The following is a 22,747-nucleotide window of genomic DNA, read 5'->3' on the forward strand; positions in this document are numbered from 1 at the left end:
CACCATTGCAAGCTTTGTCAGCTGCAGTGTTGGCAGCAGGTGGTGCACCCCTGTGGCTAGGAGCCCATCATGAGGCTCATAGGGGTGGCAGTGTTCTCCTCACTGCCACCACTGTGAGCCCTGCAGCAACATGGGCCGCAGGGCTCATAGTGGGGGCAGCGAGAACGCTGCCACTGCTGAGAGCCATATGAGGTTTGTGTAGATTGTGCATTTGTCCTCATTGTGCCTTTGCGAGCACGTTGATGGGGCTCCCAGTTGATGGAACTCAGTTGATGGGGCTCACAGACACAAGGGACTAGCTGGCCACATGTTCCGTTAATGGCATGATTAAAACAAGCTACAAAGTTATTCCACATTTTTTGTGGAATAACTTTGTAGCTTCTTGCTTGTTTTATTATGCCATTTATTGGTTAAACATATAACTGGGTCACAACTTAAGGTGTGATTAACCAGGTACTTGTGTCCTAAGTATAATGTGTAGGAGGGACCTTAGAAACATCTAAGGAGGGATAGCCTGTTTGAGCACTTAATTATCCTTACATGCTTTGAATGTTTTTTCAAAATATCAAACATACATTTCTCTTGCTGCTAGCTAAGTTGGTTACTTCTTGTGCAACCCTCAGTGCATACACTTGATCACTGTCCTCTTCAAACAACCTTTTATATATTTGAAGATATTTTTGCAGTACTGTGCTTTACAAATATTACTCAAGCCTGTACAGGAAAGTGTGGCTATTCATCTATGGCAGTGATTCTCATCAGGGGAAAGGGGAACCCTGGGGTGCTATGACAAGGGTGATGCAGGGAGAGAGTGATGCAGGGAAAGAGGAGATAAGCAAAAAGGTTTGGGGAAATGTGTGCAGCCTATGCTGTTCCAGGCATTCCTCCTCCCCACAGCTCACTGCAGTGCAGGCTCTTCCCTGCCAGCTGCTCCTCCTCTTTTCTAGCCCCTCTTCAAGCAGAGAAGCACTATAATAAATAAATTAGTTTTTGAAATAGGGCACCGCTCAATTTAAAAGTTATGGAGGGGTCCCTCATACCTAATGAGGGGTGCCTCAGTCTAAAAAAGGTTGAAAACCACCCACCTATGACTAATGAACTTAGAGAGAAGTTGAACTCTACACTAATACAACCGTTACAGGGCTTAATAGAGGTACTTGTTGAAATTGGAATTACATGTTATATGAACATGGATTATAGTTTCATAGAAATCTAGAGCAATTTCACTGACTGCAAAGAGGAGTTATACATGCGGAACTAAGAGCAGAATGAGCTCCTTTATTTTTAGCCTGCAAGAATTATTCCATCTGCTGAACTATCGAGAAGTTTTATGTCTTACCAATGGCTTTCATGAGGCTCAAGTGATAGTCTGTTTGAATCTCTTCTTGTAAACTCTGAAGCAATTGCTCCAGGTTTGGATTGGTAAGGAAGTCATCTGGAATGTGTTTTAAAATCATGTTCATCACCTCTTTATCCTGAGGTGCCAGCATGTCTTTCCGTACTCCATTATGTATATAATAACAATATCTCTGTAACAAACAAAAAAATATCCTGACTGTATTAGCTGTTAATACAGGTGCCTTTTATAAAATGTTTTTAGTTTTGTTTTTGTTTTTTAATATTTTCTCAGTGCTTTTTCCAACTAAGTAGCATGCTGTGGATACTTCAAATGTTGATTCCTTTTGAACCAGCTTTTTTTTTTTTTTTTTACAGTAGTTCCCTCTGCTTTGATGCATTGTATTTAAGTCAGCCCAGGGCAATTTGCTAAATAACTGATCTCTGAAGCACAGGCCAACTGTATGAGAGGTTAAGAATTTGACTAGACACAGTTAATTGCAATTAACAATCTGTCAGAGAATCCAGAGTGGGGAGAAGGAAAATATTCAAAGAAAGAAGAGGTGGGAAAGAATTGAGATTGCATAGGGCTAAAGACAGATGTAAATGTGATTTGTTGTATTTAATTTTTATACCTCCTTTAGTACATAGAAGTTTTATTTTTTCAACTATACTTTTAAGTGGACATCATTGTACATGGTTATATTTCTGATTATGATCATCACCACATTTCTTAACCTTAAAAAAATAAATACCTCGATATCACTGTTTGAAGGCAGTTTTTCTTGCTTAAATATCTCCTCCTCATGTAAGTGCATGACAACAAATTGTTCTTCTGGAGTCAACGGATGGCTGTCTGAATAAGGTATCGTGCTCTTTTCTGGTATATGTCTACATGCATAAAACAAATCTGAATCAGAATTGTACAATCATTTGGCATAGCTCTGAAACAACAGAACACCAGTTCAGTAAACTGAGAAGCTGAAATGAATTCTTATAACAATCTGGCCAAATTCAACCTGGATATGATCCCATGATATGAGGCTAAGGATGAATATGGTGTATTATATGCTCAGTGAACAAGTAAAGCCACATATGCTTAGTAAAGTCACATAATACATGCCAAAATAATATACTATTTTGCTTCATTCCAAATCATTTTTCATCATGAAAACTGGCCATGGCCTGCCATGGAGCCCAAGCTGCTCAGAACAGTGGCAGGGAGGTTGCAAACAGCTGCACCAAAGTCTGTAGAGCCCCAGCCCAACTTATCACTGGCAGCATCTGTACGCACACCTCCAGGCAGATGTCAGGGGAGGGGCCAGGTTTGTGCTGCCCTGGCCCCTTCCCCACTGTGCACCCCAAGGTGTGCATGAAACTGCTGCCACCATGGAGCCCTGCTGGGGCTCCAGACCCTGGTGCAGCTTTTTGTAGCCTCCCAGCTGCACGCTGCAGCTGACCCAGGCTCTGGACAGCTGCTGCCTGCTGCAGAGCCTGGGCTGCTTGAAACATGGCTTGCAGACTCCTGGCTGCCTGCTGTAAGCAGCCTGGTCTCCATGGCTGGCAACAGCTGGCTGGAGCCCAGGCCGGCTATGGCGTGCTAAGCAAAATGGCCTTGCATGCCATAGTCTGCCATGTGTGCTGCAGGTTGCTGACTCCTGCACCATGGACTCAAGACACCTGAAGGTTGAATGGGAGGAGAGAAAGAATGAATGAGAGTCCTGGGGTTCAGGTAAGAAAACAGCAAATGGGTGGTTAACAGCTAAGGACTAGGAATGTGGGGCAAGCCTGCAACTAAAGGTGCAGGCAAAAGTGACAATTTTTGCCTGATCTGGCCACAAAAAGCAGCTTACAACTGTGACCAAACACAGGTGCAGAGCTACAAACAGCTTCAAAAATGGCCAGTTGGGTGAAAATCTGACCCCCTCATGAGGTATCAGATAAAGATGTGTCTGTGGAGCTCCTAGCCTGTCATTTTTTTCAGAAAGGAAGCAGGGAAAAGGAGCAGAGGGAGTTCAGTCTAGGGGGTTTTCAGCACCCCCTGGAGGGTGGAACGGGAGTACTGGAGCTTCCCCAAGGTGGGGGGCTCCAATTCACCCACCCTTCAGCACCAGCTGGGAAGCCCCAAGAATGAGCTACCTCCGCTGCCCTCCCCCCCATTCTGAAAACTGAGCACTGGCAAAGAGCCTGGCCATTGCTATAGGAACTTGGCTGCAGTCTCCCAGCTGCAGCTAGATTCCCCTGCCCCCTGAACCAACACTGAACTTCTGTTTGGTCTGGGGTAATTGTAACTCGGAACACTTTGCAAAACTCATCCTGAGTTACAACTGGGAGCTGCACTTCTGTCTGCACCCTAGAACAAGTAATCTGAGAGGGTGAGATTAAGACTTGTTGGGTAAGGAAATTGGGAATCAGATGAGAAACCTGGGAATGGAGACTGAGCCTGTGTGAGGAAGGAGAGTGGGGCTGGGGGGAAAGTTCAGTAGTAGGGAAGAGGCAGACCTAGGACAAGAACAGGTTGGAAGGAGCAAAGGACAGAAGATCAAACTAGGGAGAATGGATAAATGAGTATTTTGCCTACTGAAAGATTCCTCTATATAGCCTAGAATAAAAACCAACATTCCTGAGTCTTTCCTGAGTCCTTCTTTGTCAGCAAATATTTATTAAATCTACTGGCAGTGTCCCAGCCCTTCTAGTGCTAGTTCACATACAGAATGACAGCGCACTACTGCTACCAGTATACTCCATTAGTACAAACAAGGCAGGTTTTTGTGGTGTACCCAAAAGTTCTAACCTGATGCCCCATGTGGGTGTTACTATGACCCCAGGTGATGGAATTCCCATTTTTTTTCCAGGTTGCTTTTTTAAATCTTAGGAAATTGTATATGGAAGTTCCATGAAAAAAATATTGTTAAGCTTGCAAAGTCAAGTATTCAAAAATTAGAAAATCCTAGAATGAAGGCTGCCTGTACAACTTTAATTAGGATCCCCTAATCATGATTTAATTTCATGTGTAATTTCATGATTACACACTATTTTTTACAGGACCCCTGCCTCATTCATTGCACAGGGCAGACAATGCACACTTACTGAGCAGCTATTTCAGTAATTGTTCTCCTCTCTTTTCAATGTGACATTATGTCTTAAATAATTCAAACCCACCTCTGAGAAGAAAATTACTAATTTGCTAAAGGGCTTTCTTATGGTGCTCATCACAATTATTTGCTGCTCATCACAATTATATCACAAGTTGTTAAACCATTAATTAGTTTATTTTCATAAGTAGCTTCTACAGCCACTACTACCCCCATTTTACAGATAAGGAGCTGAGGCACATAGAGATCAAGGTAAAGGCATCCATGGATTCTAGATAGCCAAAGATATTTCTGGGACCTAACTTTTCAGAGAACTTAGCATCATAGAATAGTTCATGCACTCACAGCATGACTTCCACTGCCTTCAGTTGCAATTGTGAGTGCTCAGCATTTTTGCAAATAAGATTTCAAGTCAGTAAAGGAGAAATGTAAAATTAATGACCACCTGTGACTTGACTAGCATCACACAGGAACTCAAGTCTCAGGTGCAGTTTCTGACTGCCTGAACTAGGAGGACATCCTCTCTTCCTGAAACCACCAGCCTCAATAACTACAAATGTTTCAGCCTCAGCAACAATAAGCAGGGGTTCTACAGTCAGTAGTCTCCTTTACCACACAAATCTGTGTCATCCCAGAGCAGGTCCATCCTGTGCATTAAATGAGGCATAGACCCTGCAGAAAGCAGGATATATGGAAAGACCATATCATGTTACCTCTACACAAAGAGGCATGGAAAACCTTAATGTTGGTATTTCCAAAGTTCTGAGTGGTTGGCTTTGCACTCTGAATAACAATCCTTTTGCACAGATTTTGTGTGCATGTGTGCAAGAATTTATAGCCATTAATGAAATCATAAACTGTTAAGAAACATGAAAGGCTCTTACTAAGACAGGTAGGCTCAGAGCAGTAGTATATCTAATTGTTTAAAATGACTCTAATGAAGATTGCTCCTATACATCATCCTAGTAGGTATTTTAGCTGCTTCACATTATTTGTATTATTATAGACTGAGAAACTAAATTAAAAAAAATATCAGAGGTGGATGTCTAATTGAGATTTTGGGACAGTTTCTCTCCTGTGCCTTTATGGGTGTGAACACACAAGCACTTGGAGCCCTTTCAAAAGGGGAACTTTCAAAAGGACAGCAGCTGGTAGTTCTAATTGTTAAGTATGAATGAACTGAGAAAAATTCAGATGAAGCAAAACCACTCCAACTTTAACCTGAAGGAGGGAGTGTTATAATCAGAGCTGGTTTTGCTGCTGCGTTTGAATTGTTCTCAGCTTATTCACACATAACAATTAGAATGTACCAGCAGCTGCCCTTTTGAAACTTACTCCTTTTGAAAGGGCTCCAAGTGTTCATGTGTTGACACCCAAAAGAGGTACATCATACCTGGCAAAATCCAGGAGATAGGTGGTACCTTTAGCCACCTTTGTGCTAACAAGATTTTGTGCTAACTATAGACCAATATGGCCTCTACATAAATCATACTGTATAGCAGTTTTGTCTGGGATGCCTATAAACTGAACCCAGCCCAGAGCAGCTCACAATCTCCCTAGTACTGAGCACCCTCCCCTTCCTCTCACTGGTCCCTGCAAGGAGGGCACTATTAGCCAGTTTAGGAACACCCTATGTGCCTGATTTGGGGGTATTCTCTCCTGGCTGGCTGCAGCACCTTTCCAGCCTGCACCATGCAGAGGCAGGGGACAGAACCAGCTCCTTTATTTCAAAACCAAAAACATGATATTGAATAAGCAAGAAGAATATAAAGATACCATGGAAAAAGTATTATTTTCCCCACTATCTGAAGGTAATGTGAAAACCAACAGAGCAGTTCCAGCAGATTTCCAGTTGTTTTGTGAAATGACTGCATGTAATCTATAATCTCTGCATACCTCATGGCTAGTATTGTAAAGGAAATTACATTTACTTCAGTTTCTTAATGAACAAATCTTAAGTTCATGGAAGGGCATAATGTTCAATTGGATGTTCAATTCAATATCCAAACCAAAAGGAAAATTGAGCATCAGCATATTATAAGTGCATAAAACTCAGATTCTTAGACTGATTTGAAACATTTTGTGTCTTTTTATGAATGCTTAAAGTACATTACCGGGAAGAGTCACATTTTCTTCGTGCAAGTTTGAGCCTTTTCTCAGAAGGTTCATGTTCTTTTGAAGCTACAGGCTTTGTCAAGAAAACCATTTACAAAATATTATTTAGAACTACTACAAAACAGAGATCAATGGACGAACTATTATGGTATGTACTGAAACACAGAAAAACACAGTCTGCAAATAAAATGGATTAGATCTTAATTCAGCCATGTAGTAAAGTTAGGGATGTAAATATTGTTTTAAAAAAATGTTTAAGCCCTCTAATTCAATTCCTTAAATTCCATTGACTTCAATGCTTTATTGTTTTCTTGAATACAGATAACTTTCTGAATTAGGACCTACATTTCTATACTTAATGGTAGCACAATAAAATATGGAGTTCCACCAAATCTGGTATACAAATAATCCATAGATAGAACATTATTATGGCAGGCTTTCCAGCTATGCAACTAATAAGTCAATACCTTAACTACTGATTAAACCATACAGGGTTCATCTATATGAGCAATTAATGAGAAGCAAAAAACTCCAGAGCTTATTGCTCCAGAGTTTATTGCTCCTGGGCATGCCATTTGAATGTGCACCCGGGACTGCACCATGTTGAGCTGGGTCAGAGCAGCCCCAGCTGGCAGGGGGCCCCAGGTGTCAGCCTGCCACCCTGGGGCTGCTCACCACAGTTCAACATGCATGAGGGTTCTCCAGTGTAAGGCTAGCTGGCAGGCAGCCCCTGCACTGAAGTACCCTCATGTCCCAACTAGCCAGGGCAGTATTTACACGTGGGTTGCTGCAAACTAAAAAAACTCCACAGCAGGATAGTACTTGTATTTACAAGTACTACTCTGCTGCAGTTTATTAGTTTATTCCAGCCTAATAGGGCTGCACTTGGAGACCTGCAAAGTTTACTGCAGGGCTAATTAGTCTACTCCTTTGTAGAAAAGCAACGTTTACTTCAGAGCTAATTAGTCTACACTGCAGTAAATGCCTCATGTAGATGCACCTACAGGTGTCAGACAGTGATGTACTATGTCTCCCATGGTCCTCCTACTGGTAGTGAATTGGGCAATAGGAAATACCACAGAACAACTAATGGGGAATTCAATTAACCCAGACACAGATGTCGGAGGACTTTGACTTGTAAATAATGTCTGTCTTTTGTCCCACATGCTGAGACACTGCAGGCCAAAACACATGCCCTCCAATTCTAAGCATAGTTGGGAGGACTGAAAAATCAACAAAATAAAATTAAAGCTATGAGAATCAATACCCAGCAAAAGAAGACTAGTAAGTATGGCAAAAGACCAGTTTGGCTTAGCAGAGAATTCTTCAGTGAGCTAAAAGAGAAAGCTAACCGGAAGTGGAAACTTGGACAAACAATGAGGGAGGTATTGCTTGGGTATGCTGGGAAGAAATCAGGAAGGCCAAAGTGCAAAGTGGCAGCTAGCAAGGGACATGAAGGGTAACAAGAAGGGTAACAAGAAGGATTTCTACAAATATGTCAGTAACAAGAGGAAGATCAGGGAAAGTGTGGGTCTCTTACTGAATGGGGGAGGCAACCTAGTGACAGATGATGCAGAAAAAGCTGACGTACTCAATGCCTTTTTTACCTCGGTCTTCGCAGACAAGGTCAGCTCCCAAACTACTGGAGCCAGCAGCACAATTTGGGGAGGAAGTGCCAACAATGGCAAAAGAACAGGTTAGGGACTATTTAGAAAAGCTGGATATGTATAAGTCCATGAGGGCTGAATGCAGCATACCAAAGATTGTTGGGGGAGTTGGCCAATGAGATTGCAGAGGTGCTGGCCATTATCTTTAAAAACTTGGGGGAATTGGGAGAGGTCCTGGATGACTGGAAAGGGGCAAATACAGTGCCCATCTTTAAGAAAGGAAAGAAGAAAGATCTGGGGAACTACAGACCTCAACTCATTCCCTGGAAAAATCATGAAGTAAGTCCTCAAGGAATCCATTTCTAAGCACTTCGAGGAGAAGAAGGTGATTAAGAATGGTCAGCATGGATTCACCAAGGGCAAGTCATGCCTGACTAACCTAACTACCTTCTATGATGAGATGACTGGTTCTGTGGATGCAGGGACAGCAGTGGACATGATAGACCTTGACTTTAGCAAGGCTTTTGATACAGTCTCCCACAACATTCTTGCAAGCAAGCTAAGAAAGTACAGGTTGGATGAATGGACTGTAAGATGGATAAAAAACAGGCTGGATCATTGGGCTCAGAGGATAGTAGTCAATGGCTCGATGTCTAATTGGCAGCTGGTATCAAGTGGAGTGCTGAAGGGGTTGGTCCTGGGGCCAGTTTTGTTCAATAGCTTCATCAACAACCTGAAAGATGAGACAGAATGCACCCTCAGCAAGTTTGCAATGACACCAAGCTGAGGAAAGTAGTACATATGCTGGAAGGTAGGGCTAGGATTCAGAAAGACCTGAACAAATTGGTGGATTGGACCAAAAGAAATCTCATGAGGTTCAATAAAGACAAGTGTGAAGTCCTGCACTTAGGAGGGAAGAACGCCATGCACTACTACAGGCTGAGGACTGATTGGCTAAGCAAAAGCTCTGCAGAAAAGGACCTGGGGGTTACAGTGGACAATAAGCTGAATATGAGCCAGCAGTGTGCCCTTCTTGCAAACAGGCCAACAGCTTGCTGGGCTGCATTATTAGGAACACTGCTACCAAATCAAGGGAAGTGATTATTCCCCTCTATTCAGCACTGATGAGACCACATCTGAAGTATTATGTCCAGTTTAGGGCCCTCACTACAGAAATAATGTGGACAAACTGAAAAGAGTCCAGCAGAAAGCAACACAAATGGTTGGTGGCCTGGGGAACATGATTTATGATGAAAGGCTGAGGGAATTGGGCTTATTTAGTTGAAGAAAAGAAGACAAAGGGGATTTAATAGCAACCTTCAACTACCTGAAGCATGGTTTACAAAGAGGATGGAGCTGGACTGTTCTCACCAGTGGCAGATGACAGAACAAGGAGCAATAATCTGAAGTTGCAGCAAGGAGAGTTTAGGTTAGATATTAGAAAAACTTCTTTCATGAGGAGGGTAGTGAAGCACTGGAACATGTTACCCAAAGAGGTTGGATAATTTCCATCCTTGGAGGTTTTTAAGACCTGGCTAGACAAAGCCTTGGCTGGGATGATCTAGTTGGGGATGCTCCTGCTTTGAGCAGGGGATTGGACCAGATGACCTCCTGAGATCCCTTCCAGCCCTAATTTCCTATTATTCTAAAAATTACCAATAGCAACTTCTAGAACTGACATGGAAAAGATATAGCACTTCACATATCTTGGGAGCATTGTGTGAAACAGACAAAGACATTAAAGCCAGAACAGAGAAAGACAAACATACCTTTGCACTTCATTGCTAATCTAGAGAAACAAACACTACAACTTCCATATATTCATCTCTTAAGTAAAAGCTAATTTACTTTACACTGCTGAAATTTGGAGGCTTATTTCTATCCAATAAACCTAGAAATAATGGAAGAAAAAAAAGGGGATGAACGAGACAGGTTGAGGAAAGACTTAAACAACCAAACAAGGCAGGCACTAGGCTGGAATAGAGAGGCATCTTCCTAAGCTATGGGATGAATGGATGTCTATTTTCAACGGAAGCAGGTTACTCCTGTAACTGCCTTCCACTTCCCATACTTATATTTATTTGAGATGCACATAAATTTGAGAAAATAGGGCACAGGTGAAGAAACCATAATAAGAAGCCTAGCAAGAGAAAGCAAAGCAGACATTGAATGTCTTTTGACAAAAATTTCCATTCATCTACTGCAAGGAAAGAAAAGGGGACACTTCACAGGGAAGTGAAGGGCCTGGATCAGATGGCAGTAGTTTTAGACGAATACAATTAATGCTGGGTTGTAGAATCATTGGAAGTTAACACACTGCATTATAGCAGTATCTCACCAATAACACTGGTTTATAAGCCAATGCCAGGGTACACAAAGGAATTGACACACTCACAATTAGGCAGGTTTTAACTTGCTGTCAGCATCTCATTTCTTCACTAAAGACCTTGTAGCTGAACGGCAGGTTTCAGTTTACAGTAACCATAGGGGAGAATCGTTCCGCTGTTTAAACTAACTTATGTCAGGGAGAAATAGGCATACTTGATTCTGTCTGGGATGGTGCTCCTGATTAGGGAGCTATCCCTACACAGTTAGAACTGTTAACTTAAAAAGTTCGGGATTTTACTGTCTGGCCCATCATAGGACCAGGTACCAAGGTGGGGTAGGCCTGTGGCCATTTCAAATACATAATTTTCATTCAAAAAATTTTAATATGAGAGAATGATCAGGTTTTGAAGTAGTTGTGGATGCAAGTGTCCAGAAATCAATTGGACCATTAGGTAACCTGGGAATTCAAGAATGGATACACGGTGAAACTTTCCTCTGCTTTGCCGAGTCAAATGTTGCTCTTGCCACTGAAGGGGAAACCATCTTGCGCAGGCCACTCAGTTTTAGATCCCGTGAAGCAAGAGTATAATTATTAGCTATGGAGTCACTCGGACTTCGGTGATAGCGTTGTTCTTTAAATGGAACTGCCAAAGTCCATGACACTCTTTGCATTAAAGGAGGATAACAGCTGTTCTGCAGGACAAGCTGAAATTGGAAAATAGTGATATCGTTAGAGTCACTGCACTGTCAAAGAACTGTCTTTCTGTAAATAGCACAAATAAGAAAATGTGCTAGTTGTTAGCATAAAGTCAATCTAAAAATCCTTGGCTCTGCTACATCATAAATGTGAGTTTGGTAGGTACTAGGAAACCTTTTCCAACAGTTTTTTTCTTTTGAAGCTGGTGTGCTACTGCATAAAAATTCAGTTTCAATTAAATACAATTTTCTAATAAAAGACTTTCATTAGAAAATCCCCAACTCAACCAAGGTTCCCAATGCTCTGGGAACCTGAGCAACAAACTTATTTCATGCAGTCCATTAGATACCCATAAACTTTAGATAAGTATTCTTCTGAGTGGGGTTCAGACCAACAACCTACAGGAGAAAGGCTCTTAACACAATGAGCTACTTGATCCATCCCTTAAAACAGTATGAATACAACTGAATCCTTATACAACTTCAGGGGACCTAGTGAAATGAATACAACATATTTTGCTTCAGACTTTTTTCAGAATATGCCCAAGATCAAAGGTGGTAGACAAATATACATAAAACTAAAAGCAAACATTTATTATTAAAAGATACCTGTTATAATTCGAGTTGGTTAAAAAAGGTCCATAGAACAGTTTTACATTTTAAAAATGTTATTCTGTGAACTGTTTCATCAGAAGGGACTTTTCAACAGGAAAAACATGTAATAAATATTTTGCTTCAATTTTAGCATTGTGCTTCACTTTAGTGTTGTAAATTTGTTTCATTTCAATGTCTAGTTTTTTAATATTTTAAATACATTATAATAAAGTATATATGTAAATATAATATTAGTGTTTGACCTTAGCAAAATTAAATGGTTCTGGAATGTTCTTTTGATGTTTCTGAATCAAGATACCTTGGAATCATCCTTCTGGAAAACATTCAAAATTATTTTTGTCCTAAATAGGGACAAAAGTGAAATTTCAAAATATTAGAATTTTCCCACAGCTGGAAATCTGTTTTTTGACCAGCTCTTGGTACATTTATTCTCTAGAAATCCTTTTTCAGATATAAAAAGTTAAACAAGCCTGATTAAGAAACACCAGAACCAATATTTTTTTCTTGTTTCTCTGGTTTAAAGAATAGCTGCCCATATACAAATGTATCTTATTTTATTTTCTTCAAGTATATATTTATTTGCCTCATTGGTTTGATATATAATGAGCACAGTGATGCCTTTACATTTATTCCAGAATTTGTCTTGAGGTGTAATATAAAAGCAATTTAAAATGAACAGCTCATTTATCATATAACTGCTTATGGTAACATTCTTGAAAAATGAATTTTGTTACTAATATATTTTAGTCATTATTGGAACTTCATTGAATAACTGTAAAATGTGCAGACCATTGTGGAAAAACAGCGAGTTAGGACTTTTTGCAGCTTTTCAGCCGCTGCAATTTGTGGCCTTCTAAACTATCATGTGGAGGCGGAACCAAATTGTGAGGGGCAAATACTCCCCTTGCTAACAGTCATAAAGGCCAGTATACAGCAGCATCCAACTGTTCCCTCCCCAGGAACAAATCTGTCTTTTCAACCAGCTCGACTAATGTATCCAGCAATCCTGCTATAGTCATTTGCCTCTTGGATTCCATTTCCCTGTCCCCATCTCCTCCTTATAGCCTGCTTCAGCATATGCACATAACTAACACTGTATGTGTCTTCACTGAAAGTAGGCATGTACATGGTTGCAAAATGGAAGCCTTATTTGTCACAGTTTTTTAATTCTTATTCCATCTAACTTTTGTCTTTGATTTTTTCCCCTGCATTTCATTAATTTTAACATTTTCCTCACTCGCCCTATACATCTACCCATTCAACCCTCTGGTAATCAGTGGTGTACATGAGCATTTGAACATTCTTTTCTTATTTTTCTGCCTCTCCCACATTAATAATAGATGTCTTCTTTCTGTTCTCTCTCAGAGGAGTTGGGGTACGTTGATTGTTCTCTCTGTTAAGTTCTTCTCCTATCTGGTAGGCATGTGTGAAGCTGCAAGTATTCGATTCGGATTCAGCCAACTCGGAGGGACAGTGATTTGATTCGGTGATTCAAATTACTGTCCTGATTCAGTTTGGACAATTCGGATTCACAGATTTGGCTTCAATTCTGAGATTCGGCCATAGATTATAATGGGGAATCACTAAAATACCTATAATTTTGTCATTTTTTTGCAGATTTGGATGAAAACAGTAGGGATAGTAGCCCCTTCTGAGGGCATGAAGCCTGGCAACTTTCATGTAGATAGGTGCAGGGGTTTCTGTGAAAGTGCCCCTCAAACTGTTGAAAGCAAAACTCATATCATTTGTGTGTGTTAAGGCAGAGTGGAATAAAAAAATGCAGGGACGGTAACCCCCTCTGTCTCCCCCTTTCCCCCACTGGTCCAGGGTGGCCTGCCTCTGCTTCTTGGGGAAGGGGGCTTTGGAGCAAGAGGGGGACTTCTTTCTGGGCACACTCCCACTGGTACCAGGCTGAGAAGGAACAAGGGCAAAGGGTGCTGCCTCCTGAGATGCAGCAGCATCACCATGGTGGTGAAGTGTTTCATGTCCTTGCCCCGGCTGATCTGCTTTTGGCAGTGCTGGCAGGTAGCATCTGCCACCTCAAAATGATCCCACACTACACTACCCACCCACTTCTGGGTTAAAGGTGGGGACCCTGCCTTATCCCCCTCCTCACCAGGCAGAGGCACAACAACAGGAGGAGCTGAGCCACTTGCCCCCACAACCTCCTCCAAAGTGCCTTCCAGAGAAGGAGACCTGCCTCCAAGGGAACTTCGAAGAGCATGGAGCACAAACTTAGATTCCCCACTCCTTCCCCAGAATTGCCTTCGCTATGGCCCTCATCTCCTCTGCTTCCAGATCCAGCTCCTTCTCTGGCACCGAAAGGCTCATGCTGGGAACTAAAACTGGGGTGGAGAATGTCATGCTGTTGGTTAATGGTGTTAGTGGTGGTGATGCAGGCACAGGCACTGCTACCACCTTCTTGCTCCCACTAGCACCAGAAGACTCATCACTGCCAGAAAAGAGGGTGTGTCTATGTTTGGAGTGGGGGGAACTTAAAGCTCTCCCTCTGCCCCTTTTCCTCCCCTGCCAGAAGACCTGGCACCTGCCTTTCCAGCATGCTATATAATGATTGGTGTGCTACAAAATGTGCGTGCGTGCGTGCAATATATGCTATGCTTTCCTGCACAGTGATGACACGCTGTCAGAGAAAACACAGATTTATTTTTTGTCGGGGGAAAGAATCAAGACAGGCTAACAAGAACAAATAAAGAGGATTCTGGGGGAAGAATAAGTTGAAAGGAATGGGTAGGGATAACAATACAGACTGTAGGCAAGGGTAAGTAGGAAAGGATTGGATATGACTTACAAAAAGAGAGACTAGTTACCATGAGACTAGATAGCAAGCCAGTGTCTTTCAGATACTGCTGGTCCAAGAGAGAGACAACTCAAAAAAGGCACAGATCACTTCAGACACAGCTTGATATGTTGTTTCTACGTCCCTCCTGCAAAGCACTGTGATTGGAAGGGAACTCAGGGAAAGATCACAATCACTGGTATGACAGCTGAAAAGTGTGCCTGTGTGATAAAGGTGCTTGCTGAAGGCCCTATGAAGATTAGACCAAGTGTTTTTCTGTATTTGCTTAGATATTAAGCTATATGTTGTAGCTAAAAGCCTAATTAAAGTTTAAGATGTAGTGAGGCCTTGTATAAAAGTAAGGCCTAGTAAATTTAGCAAAGCCTTGAAGTAGTAAGGCCCTGTGGCGTAGTTAAAATTACCTTATCAAAGGAATGCAAGGCTTGTACTGCTAATTGGTCAGTCTAAGGACAGTTGAAGTGAAAGGAATCTGAGTCGTTGTACGTTATCAGAACCATTCAGAAGCTTTAAATTGGCTAGAATATCTGGAAACCATTCAGAAGGAAGATACAGCTCTGTGAAAGGTTTACTTAGCTGTTGCCTGGATCAGTGGGCCCATGGACCTCGAGGAGCCCAAGGACTGCATTCCAGGGTCCTTCCTGGTACCCTTCAGAAAGTGATGTTCAGGGACGCCTGACTTAGCTGAACTTTGTGGAAAGAGAAGCTTGCCGTGTATCAGGCATCAGAGGGGACTGCCAATAAGTTGCCGACACAAATTGCTTTTGTCTGTCGTTGTTTGTTTTGTTACTACACGTAGTTGTGTTTTTGTTAAGTCAATAAACCTTTCTTACCTTTCTACCCCCAACCATACTCTCAATCCCAAACCCTCCGTGGGACAACTGGCCAGCTACAGATGTCAATATCAGAGCATTCCCCACCCCCCAATCAGCCTTTTCCATATATGGAAGATCACCCCATCCCCCTCCCTCTTCTCAGTTTCTGTTTGCTGCAAGCTGTCCGGATCTCCGAATCAATTCGGAGTTTTTAATGCGTCTCCCAGTTCGATTTGGATTCGGAGATTTGGCCGCCAAATTGGGCCAAATCTCCTCTGAATTGAATCGGCTACCAAAGCTTCACACAGCCATATTGTATGGTACTTATGAGGTCAGCCCATATGTTCCTTCTAGAGATCTTCTCACACTCACAGAAAACAAACCTTCACAAGCTTATGAACTAAGAACACTCTTCACAATGTGGTCTCTGAAGCTCCCATTTTTAATTCATATTCAATTTCCTTTTCATCATTTGTTCTGCTTAATCAATTCCTTCTTAATGCAATAATGTCATTAAAATATACCTAGCTGCCCTTCCCGCCGTGTTAAATCATTACTGCCATCAAGTTTTTAATAATTTAAATAACTTTTACATAGATTTGCAACATGCCACCTTTCATTCTCATATTTTTCTCTCCATTCCCTCAGGAGTTACAATTGAACTGGGTCGGACTCGATGATCTATTGAGGTCCCTTCCGACCCTAACATCTATGAATCTATGAACTCATTGGCTTGACTGGTCACAACATGACCTCTAGAAGGGCAATGTATTAAGACATAAAATAATTTCTTTCCATTTGTCCATACAGCTAAGATTTTCTTCCAACTATCACAAGCTTTAATAAGAATGATAACAGTACAATTGGCCAATTAAAAATAGGTGATAAATCAAGATTACAACTCTGCTGTGGGTTTTTCTCCTGATTGACATGGCTAATCTTATCAGTAATGAAATAGACATTTATTCTGCGGTTACAGTGTAATTATACTCCTTTAATTGGCTTTTCAAACTTCACAGACTCTATCCTACTCAAGTTTCTTATACCACACCCAGGCATGATTGCTTTCCAGAAGGCCATTAAACATATGACTGGCATGGGCAACAAGGCTCCTGTATAATAGGGGTATGAAGTTGTTAAAAGTCTTCAAAAAATATGTAAAAACTTCTTTAAATAGCTGCCGAGCATCTGCAGCACCTGCTGAAATCAACAGGAACTATGGATGCACAACACCTTTTAGGATCACACCTGCTCTTTTAAACTCACTCCCTGCCCACCCCACCCCCCAAGCACACTTCGCTGAAGAAGTTTCCGAGCTGCAGTGTAGAACCCAATAGGGTGGTAATATAAATCTGGCCCATGAGTAGGGACCTATCGAAATCACGGTGGAAGTGCACTGTGCAGTGGCTCCTTTAATCTTGCAGTATCCACTGCATGCCCCTCCACCACTGATGGGTGGAGGGGCCCTACCACTCGCAAAAACTGCATCCTATTTAAAACCACAGTTTTTGCCTCCCCACTAATCAGGCATGAGCATTGGGGCCCCTCCACCAAGTAGCAGCAGAGCAGGAGTGGTGTCTGGGTGAAACTGCAAGATTAAAGGAGTCGTCATGCGATGCACTTATGCTATGATTTTAGTAGGTCCCTACCCATGCAGAATTAACATACGTGGCACAGACAGAAGTTATATTTGTCATGTGATCACCCCCCTGACAGCACTCTACAGCCATGCCATGACACACATGTACAGTTCCAGAGCACTTTTAAAGTGGCCAACAATGCAAAAAATTAACCCTTATCAAATGAGGGATCAAATGAAGGCACTCCACTTGTGTTCCCTAGAATTAATCTGTGGTGTTACTGGAGCTATCAGCAGAAAGGGGGGAGGGACTGGGGAGAGAGAAGCCAGCAGCAGTGACCTGCCGGCTGGGATTTGCCCAACCTGAGCTGTAGTAGGGGGGAGGGCAAATCAGAGCTCCCCCTGCCTCGTGGTCCCCCACCAACCCCCTCCCAACTCAGGCTGGGTAAACCCCAGTAGTAGCAACCAGGGTTTTGGGGCAGAGCACACAGCAGGAGGCCCAGTAAGCGCACTGCCCATATGACTGCATTAGTGGGGGGTGCTCACTTGTGCTACTTATGTAGCAGGGAGCAGGGTTAGTGGGGGGGTGGAAAGGCTGTCCATGCAATAGTGGGAGGAGAAGGGATGAATGCCCAAATAATCCAAAATTGAGGGGAAATAGTACTGGTCTATGAATCTGTATATCACGTTTCAATTGGATACAAAACATAATGTCTAGGTCCTAACAGAAACTCTAATGATAACTTTACCCTCCAAACTAGTACTGCTATAATATCCAAACACGTACTTAGCAAATTTAATCCGTCCTTTTTAGTTCATCATCATCAAAGCTTTAAAATAACTATGGCCTACAGGTATTCCAATAGTTGTAATGTAATGTTTTATACAGTAAGGAAAAAGATAATGCATACCTGATACAATTCTGAAGGTCCTGATGATACAGAAGGTGGCAAGGGTGGTAACTCGGGTATTCCTTTGGAATGACTCATGTTATATACAGAATCATTTTGTGACTACAGGAGATAAAAAATGTTTTACAATTTTTTTATAAACTACATTGCTGGAAAAAGAGCTTTATTCATGAAAGACAAGGACATTCCTAATCATAAAAAATGCATTTATTCTGTTACAGAAACTAACATTCTTCAGCATGGGTTACTCAGAGGAAAATGAGTTTTCTGACTGCACTGTTGTCTTTGACTTCTCTCTGGTCCTTTGATAAATTATCTATTATAAAGAAGATACTGATTTCCTAAGAATCTTTCAATCAGATAATTCATGAGAAAAATGCTGCTGTTTACTTAAAAAAGAAAAAGATATTTGTATAAAACATAAAGGGATTTTTTCATATTAAAACACTTGTGGGTATTTTGGAAAAATCTCAATGTGAGTTTTGTGGTAGAGCATGTGTGCCAAAACATGAACTGGACTAGAAACCAAGGAATCTGACTCATCACTGTCCAACCTGAGGAGAATGTGAAACTTCAACCAAGTTTTTTACTAGAAAAAAGGAAATTAAACTGTAATGTTACTGACATTACAACTGAAATGCTTTTTAAAGTGCCAGGGGAAGCTAGTCCTCTAGGATGGAAGACAGAAAACAGAGCAGAAGACTCCTTACCCCAAGTATGCTAAAAGTCAAAGCATTTCTACCATTTACCAAGTTCTAGGACCACGTCCTCAGCACGTCCTCAAACAGTGTGTTGAGTTAGCTTTCAGGCATACCATGTGGAGTCTTCCAAGTATGCTTTTCTTCACTTTTTTTTCCAGAGGATATAATTTAGCCCACCGTGCTATAGGACTGATCTCAATAGCAGTTCTCATTGTAAAGCAAGCCCTCCGCCCCCCCCCACCCCCTTGCTTTGTTTTAATTTTGCATACATAGGCTCAGGAGATGCCAGAACCCATAATCTTCTAGTACACAAAGTGACGCCACCAGTGCAGGGTCGTAAAGTGTAGGCAGGACAGCAATTTGGTATGAGTTCTTATACGTTATTTATACCTTAAAATGTAATAGCTAATGGGCATGTTGATGAATGAGATGCAGTGTTATCTGGCATGCTGCAATCTGCACTGCTGGGATTCCTAAAGCATAATTCTGATGCTGCAACTGGAAATACTAGGCATGTTACCTTTCTGGGCAAACAATATTAACAGCTGATTTAGGAAATATCCCCTGCTGGTTCTGCACTAACATGGGGGTAGGGAGGGGAAGCAGCAGGGCAGAGCTGTCATAGCCAACAGAGTGCCCCTGGTGCCTTGGAACCATCTTAGGGCAGGATGAGTCCAGAGGATGTGGGGAACATACTTAAAAGTGTTTTTAACCATCAATTTAAAAAGATAAAATATGCAGTGCCATCCATTCCACCCCCATGCGGACATGACATTCTCCTGAAGTCAAGGGCAGAGCTCCAAATGACTTCTATTAGAGTGCCAAGCTTACACTCACAACATCCATTCCCAAGGATCACCTGGCTATGCCTCTGCACTTACAGATCATGCTGCAAGCAGGCTGGGGAACACCAGCTGATAGACCACCTCTGTCACAGCACTCATGAAAGGGCTAAAAGTACACATCCCTCTCTAGCCCAAGGAAGCTGTCCTGTACCCTTTTCCTCTAACATACCTACTCAGTTTCAGGCACAATTTTGCACTTAATTTGCATCAATACATACAAGCAATAGCTATGTATAATTAGGATGACTATATTTTTTTTAAGGAAATCTGGGACACTATCCCCATCCCACCCAATCCCCACCCCAGGCAGGAGGAACAGTGTCCGGCCCAGCCTGCCCCCAACCTTCAGCCTACGAAATCTGGCATTGTCCCCGCCAAACTAGGATGTGTGGTCACCCTATGTATAATGTAGTTTGAAATTAAATAAATCAAAGTGTTAATTGCTCATATATATATTTAAACCACTCCATAATAATATATATATTTAATATATTATATGTTAAAATGTATATGTTTGTGTATATAAATATATATTTAATAAAAACCACTATAATAATATATATATAAAAACCATTCCATAGGCAGATAGGAAATTAATTACAGTATAAGAAAAGGCTAAAGTGCCATACTGCAACAATGACCATTTGTTTTGTGCCACTTGTGTGCCCTTTAAGATCGCAGTAAAACACAGCTACAAAAGATGATGAGTTACAAAAAAAATAAAAACAAAGCTTACAAGTATGCCGCTGCATTTGAAGACAAGTGCATTAAATCACCATGGAAGAGACAGGTATTATCTGAAATAACTGCACTTCCACAATGTATTATTTTGATAGGACATTTCTCTGATATATTTTTGTAGCGAAATGGCTACTGACAACAGACCCATGTGACTACAGCAAATAACTAGACAGTCCAAACCCACTTCAGCCAACCACATTCCTCTTCTTTCAATACCCAGTGTACAGCTTACTTAGAAATTGAATTTGTGAAAGGAATTCTCTGATTTACCTCCAGAAGATAGGACTTCCTGCTATTCTCTGGCACACACAAATGCAAAGCAAATCACAGCTTTAAGCTATATTCTGTGGCCCTTCTTCAAGAAAAACCCCAGTTGACCCACAAGGACATTTCCCTGTTCAAGATTGCTGAATTTGGCCCTTAAGGTTTTTGTATTTTGAAAGCGAACAAAACAGGTTATTAAGGGATTGTTCATCGTTAAAGCTATAGGAGTTATCAGGAAAGACATTACTTGACACGTACACTGCTAAAACCATTTTCAAAAATTAATATCCTTTTGGCTCAGCATGTTTGAACTATAGTACTTATTCAAAGAGATATTTTACAAAAGCCACAGTCCAATACATATGCAGCAGCAGCTTCTTCAAACACTTTGAACTGTAAATCAGCCGTAAAAACAAATCACAGAGGGCCAATTTTATCTGAGATTTTCAAATGTAATTTTCAATATTTCAGGCAGCCTCAATAGTAAATTACACTTACCCGCCGGAGACTCGGTGTCTGGGTTGACTTCATTGTAAACTCAGGTTTTGTTCAAATTGTTTCTTTTCTTCTTAAAAGGTAGAGATGATGTTATTTTTCTTAAAATAAATGCCTTGGTAAGAGTTACATGCATATTCAGGGAATATTTAGGGAAATTTCCAGGACACACTCTCCATTCAGGATTCTGCAGACAGGATTACAACAAACAGCTCCCCTCCACTGCCCTATCCTCTCTCCACACACTTCATCAGCAAGAAGGAAGCCTCTTCCGCCAGCTCCCTTCTCCCTTCCCTCTCCCCTGCAACCTATACTAAGCTCCCTTCTCCTCTCTTCCCAGGATCTTACTCCTCTGCCCCACTACAAGTTCCCTTTTTACCAGTATCTTACCTGAACTCTCTAACCCAGCTTCCTGTTGTCCCTTTCCCAAGTTTTCTTCCACTCTTCTAAACCTCAAACTCTCTCCCCTGCTTCCTTCGCCTCCAGGCTCTTTCCCACCCCCCTGCCTCAAGCCCTCTTCTAATGCCTCAGGATCACTCTGCCTCCCAGTTTGGGATTTAGTGCAGAGATTTGCATACATTTATTGCCATGAGACATGAGCAAACATCGAAGTGCAAGGTGAACAGAAAGACAGATTTGCACCCATTATGCCTTGGCCTAATCTCCTGGGTGCGTGTCTTGGGATTGGAGGTGGGAAAGGGGGTGCTACCTGCTGCTGCCCTGGCTAACTGCCTCTGCCTGGCAGCTGCTCCCAGCTCAAGTGAACTTCCGTGACATGCCTTTCACTTCTTCGCTTGGTAACCAAGGTGACAGCATTTTTGTTGCTAGGAGACATAAGAATGACTGCTTTTCCACCCCCTCCTTCTCCCCCCTCTTCCTCTACTTGGTCATAGTTGGCTAGAGAACAAGGCCTCCCAGTATGGTGTCGTATCACTGCGGCCAAGGAGAAATGGCTCAGTAATCAATACAGTATTCCTATGGGGTCGTTGACTATTATACACCCAGAAATTACCTGCACACTTTGGGAGAGATTATCAATAAACTGAACTGGGATAGGGTGGGGGAAATCTTCCAACCAGCAAAGGTAAGATAAATCCAAAACCTGATATTTGCAAGGAGGAAAAAATACCTTGAGGCAGAGGCTCTCAAACTTGGTGATACCACAACCACAAGTGCTGGATGGTGGCGGTGGGGGACAGGGAGTTCACATGCAGCAGTCACTGCTGCCATCCACCACTCCACACCACCGCGCATACCCCCTGGGAAGTTTGCAGCCCCCTTTTAAGTTACTTGCAACGCCCTGGGGGTTCACAACCCAGAGTTTGAGAACCCCTGCCTTAAGTGTTCAAGCCGTTGAATCCAGAATCCAAGCTCATGAAGTTCCCAAAATGTTGGCTCACATGGGGTCAACCACTACAAACAAATCTGGTACCTCTTCTTCTCCTAGCCCCTTCAAGAGGCTCCCACACAGCCTCCAATAGCTTTTCTGCCTAACAGTTATTGAACCCTACAATGGCAGCAGAGGAGCTGGGAGCACATGCATTGAACCCTATCAGAGTCAATCCTCGCTGCAGATGCCATGGACTACACAGAAATATGGAGCACAGAGGTTTCTTGTCTTTCCCATGTGTGTGACAACAGCATCAAGATACAAGATCATGTGTATTCACCAAACTGAACTCAAAATCTTGAGAAACTCAAGATAGAACCACCCTGAAAAGCTTATTCAGCCATGCAACACCATCAATTATTATACATCCTAGAGCATTATAAGTGTTAAGACATGTTCC

The 22,747-nt window shown here is 41.9% G+C and overlaps 1 protein-coding gene across 12 annotated transcripts in view; it reads right to left on the reverse strand.

Annotated features, from left to right (window-relative positions):
* Positions 1-22,747, reverse strand: part of DNAH3 (dynein axonemal heavy chain 3) — a 125,958-nt gene that overhangs the window by 94,581 nt on the left and 8,630 nt on the right. For 10 of the 12 annotated variants that reach the window (XM_059716227.1, XM_059716226.1, XM_059716234.1 and 7 more), the window contains 6 exons: positions 20,961-21,030; positions 17,912-18,013; positions 10,960-11,185; positions 6,545-6,611; positions 2,091-2,226; positions 1,340-1,529 (listed from right to left, as the gene is read on the reverse strand). In XM_059716227.1, the coding sequence (XP_059572210.1) occupies positions 1,340-1,529; positions 2,091-2,226; positions 6,545-6,611; positions 10,960-11,185; positions 17,912-18,013; positions 20,961-20,993 (754 nt within the window). In that variant the 5' untranslated portion in view covers positions 20,994-21,030. The remainder of the gene's footprint in view (positions 1-1,339; positions 1,530-2,090; positions 2,227-6,544; positions 6,612-10,959; positions 11,186-17,911; positions 18,014-20,960; positions 21,031-22,747) is intronic. The other 2 variants (XM_059716225.1, XM_059716230.1) reach the window with 1 other exon arrangement.

Source organism: Alligator mississippiensis, chromosome 13 (assembly GCF_030867095.1).
Source record: "Alligator mississippiensis isolate rAllMis1 chromosome 13, rAllMis1, whole genome shotgun sequence".
NCBI classification, from domain to species: Eukaryota; Metazoa; Chordata; order Crocodylia; family Alligatoridae; genus Alligator; species Alligator mississippiensis.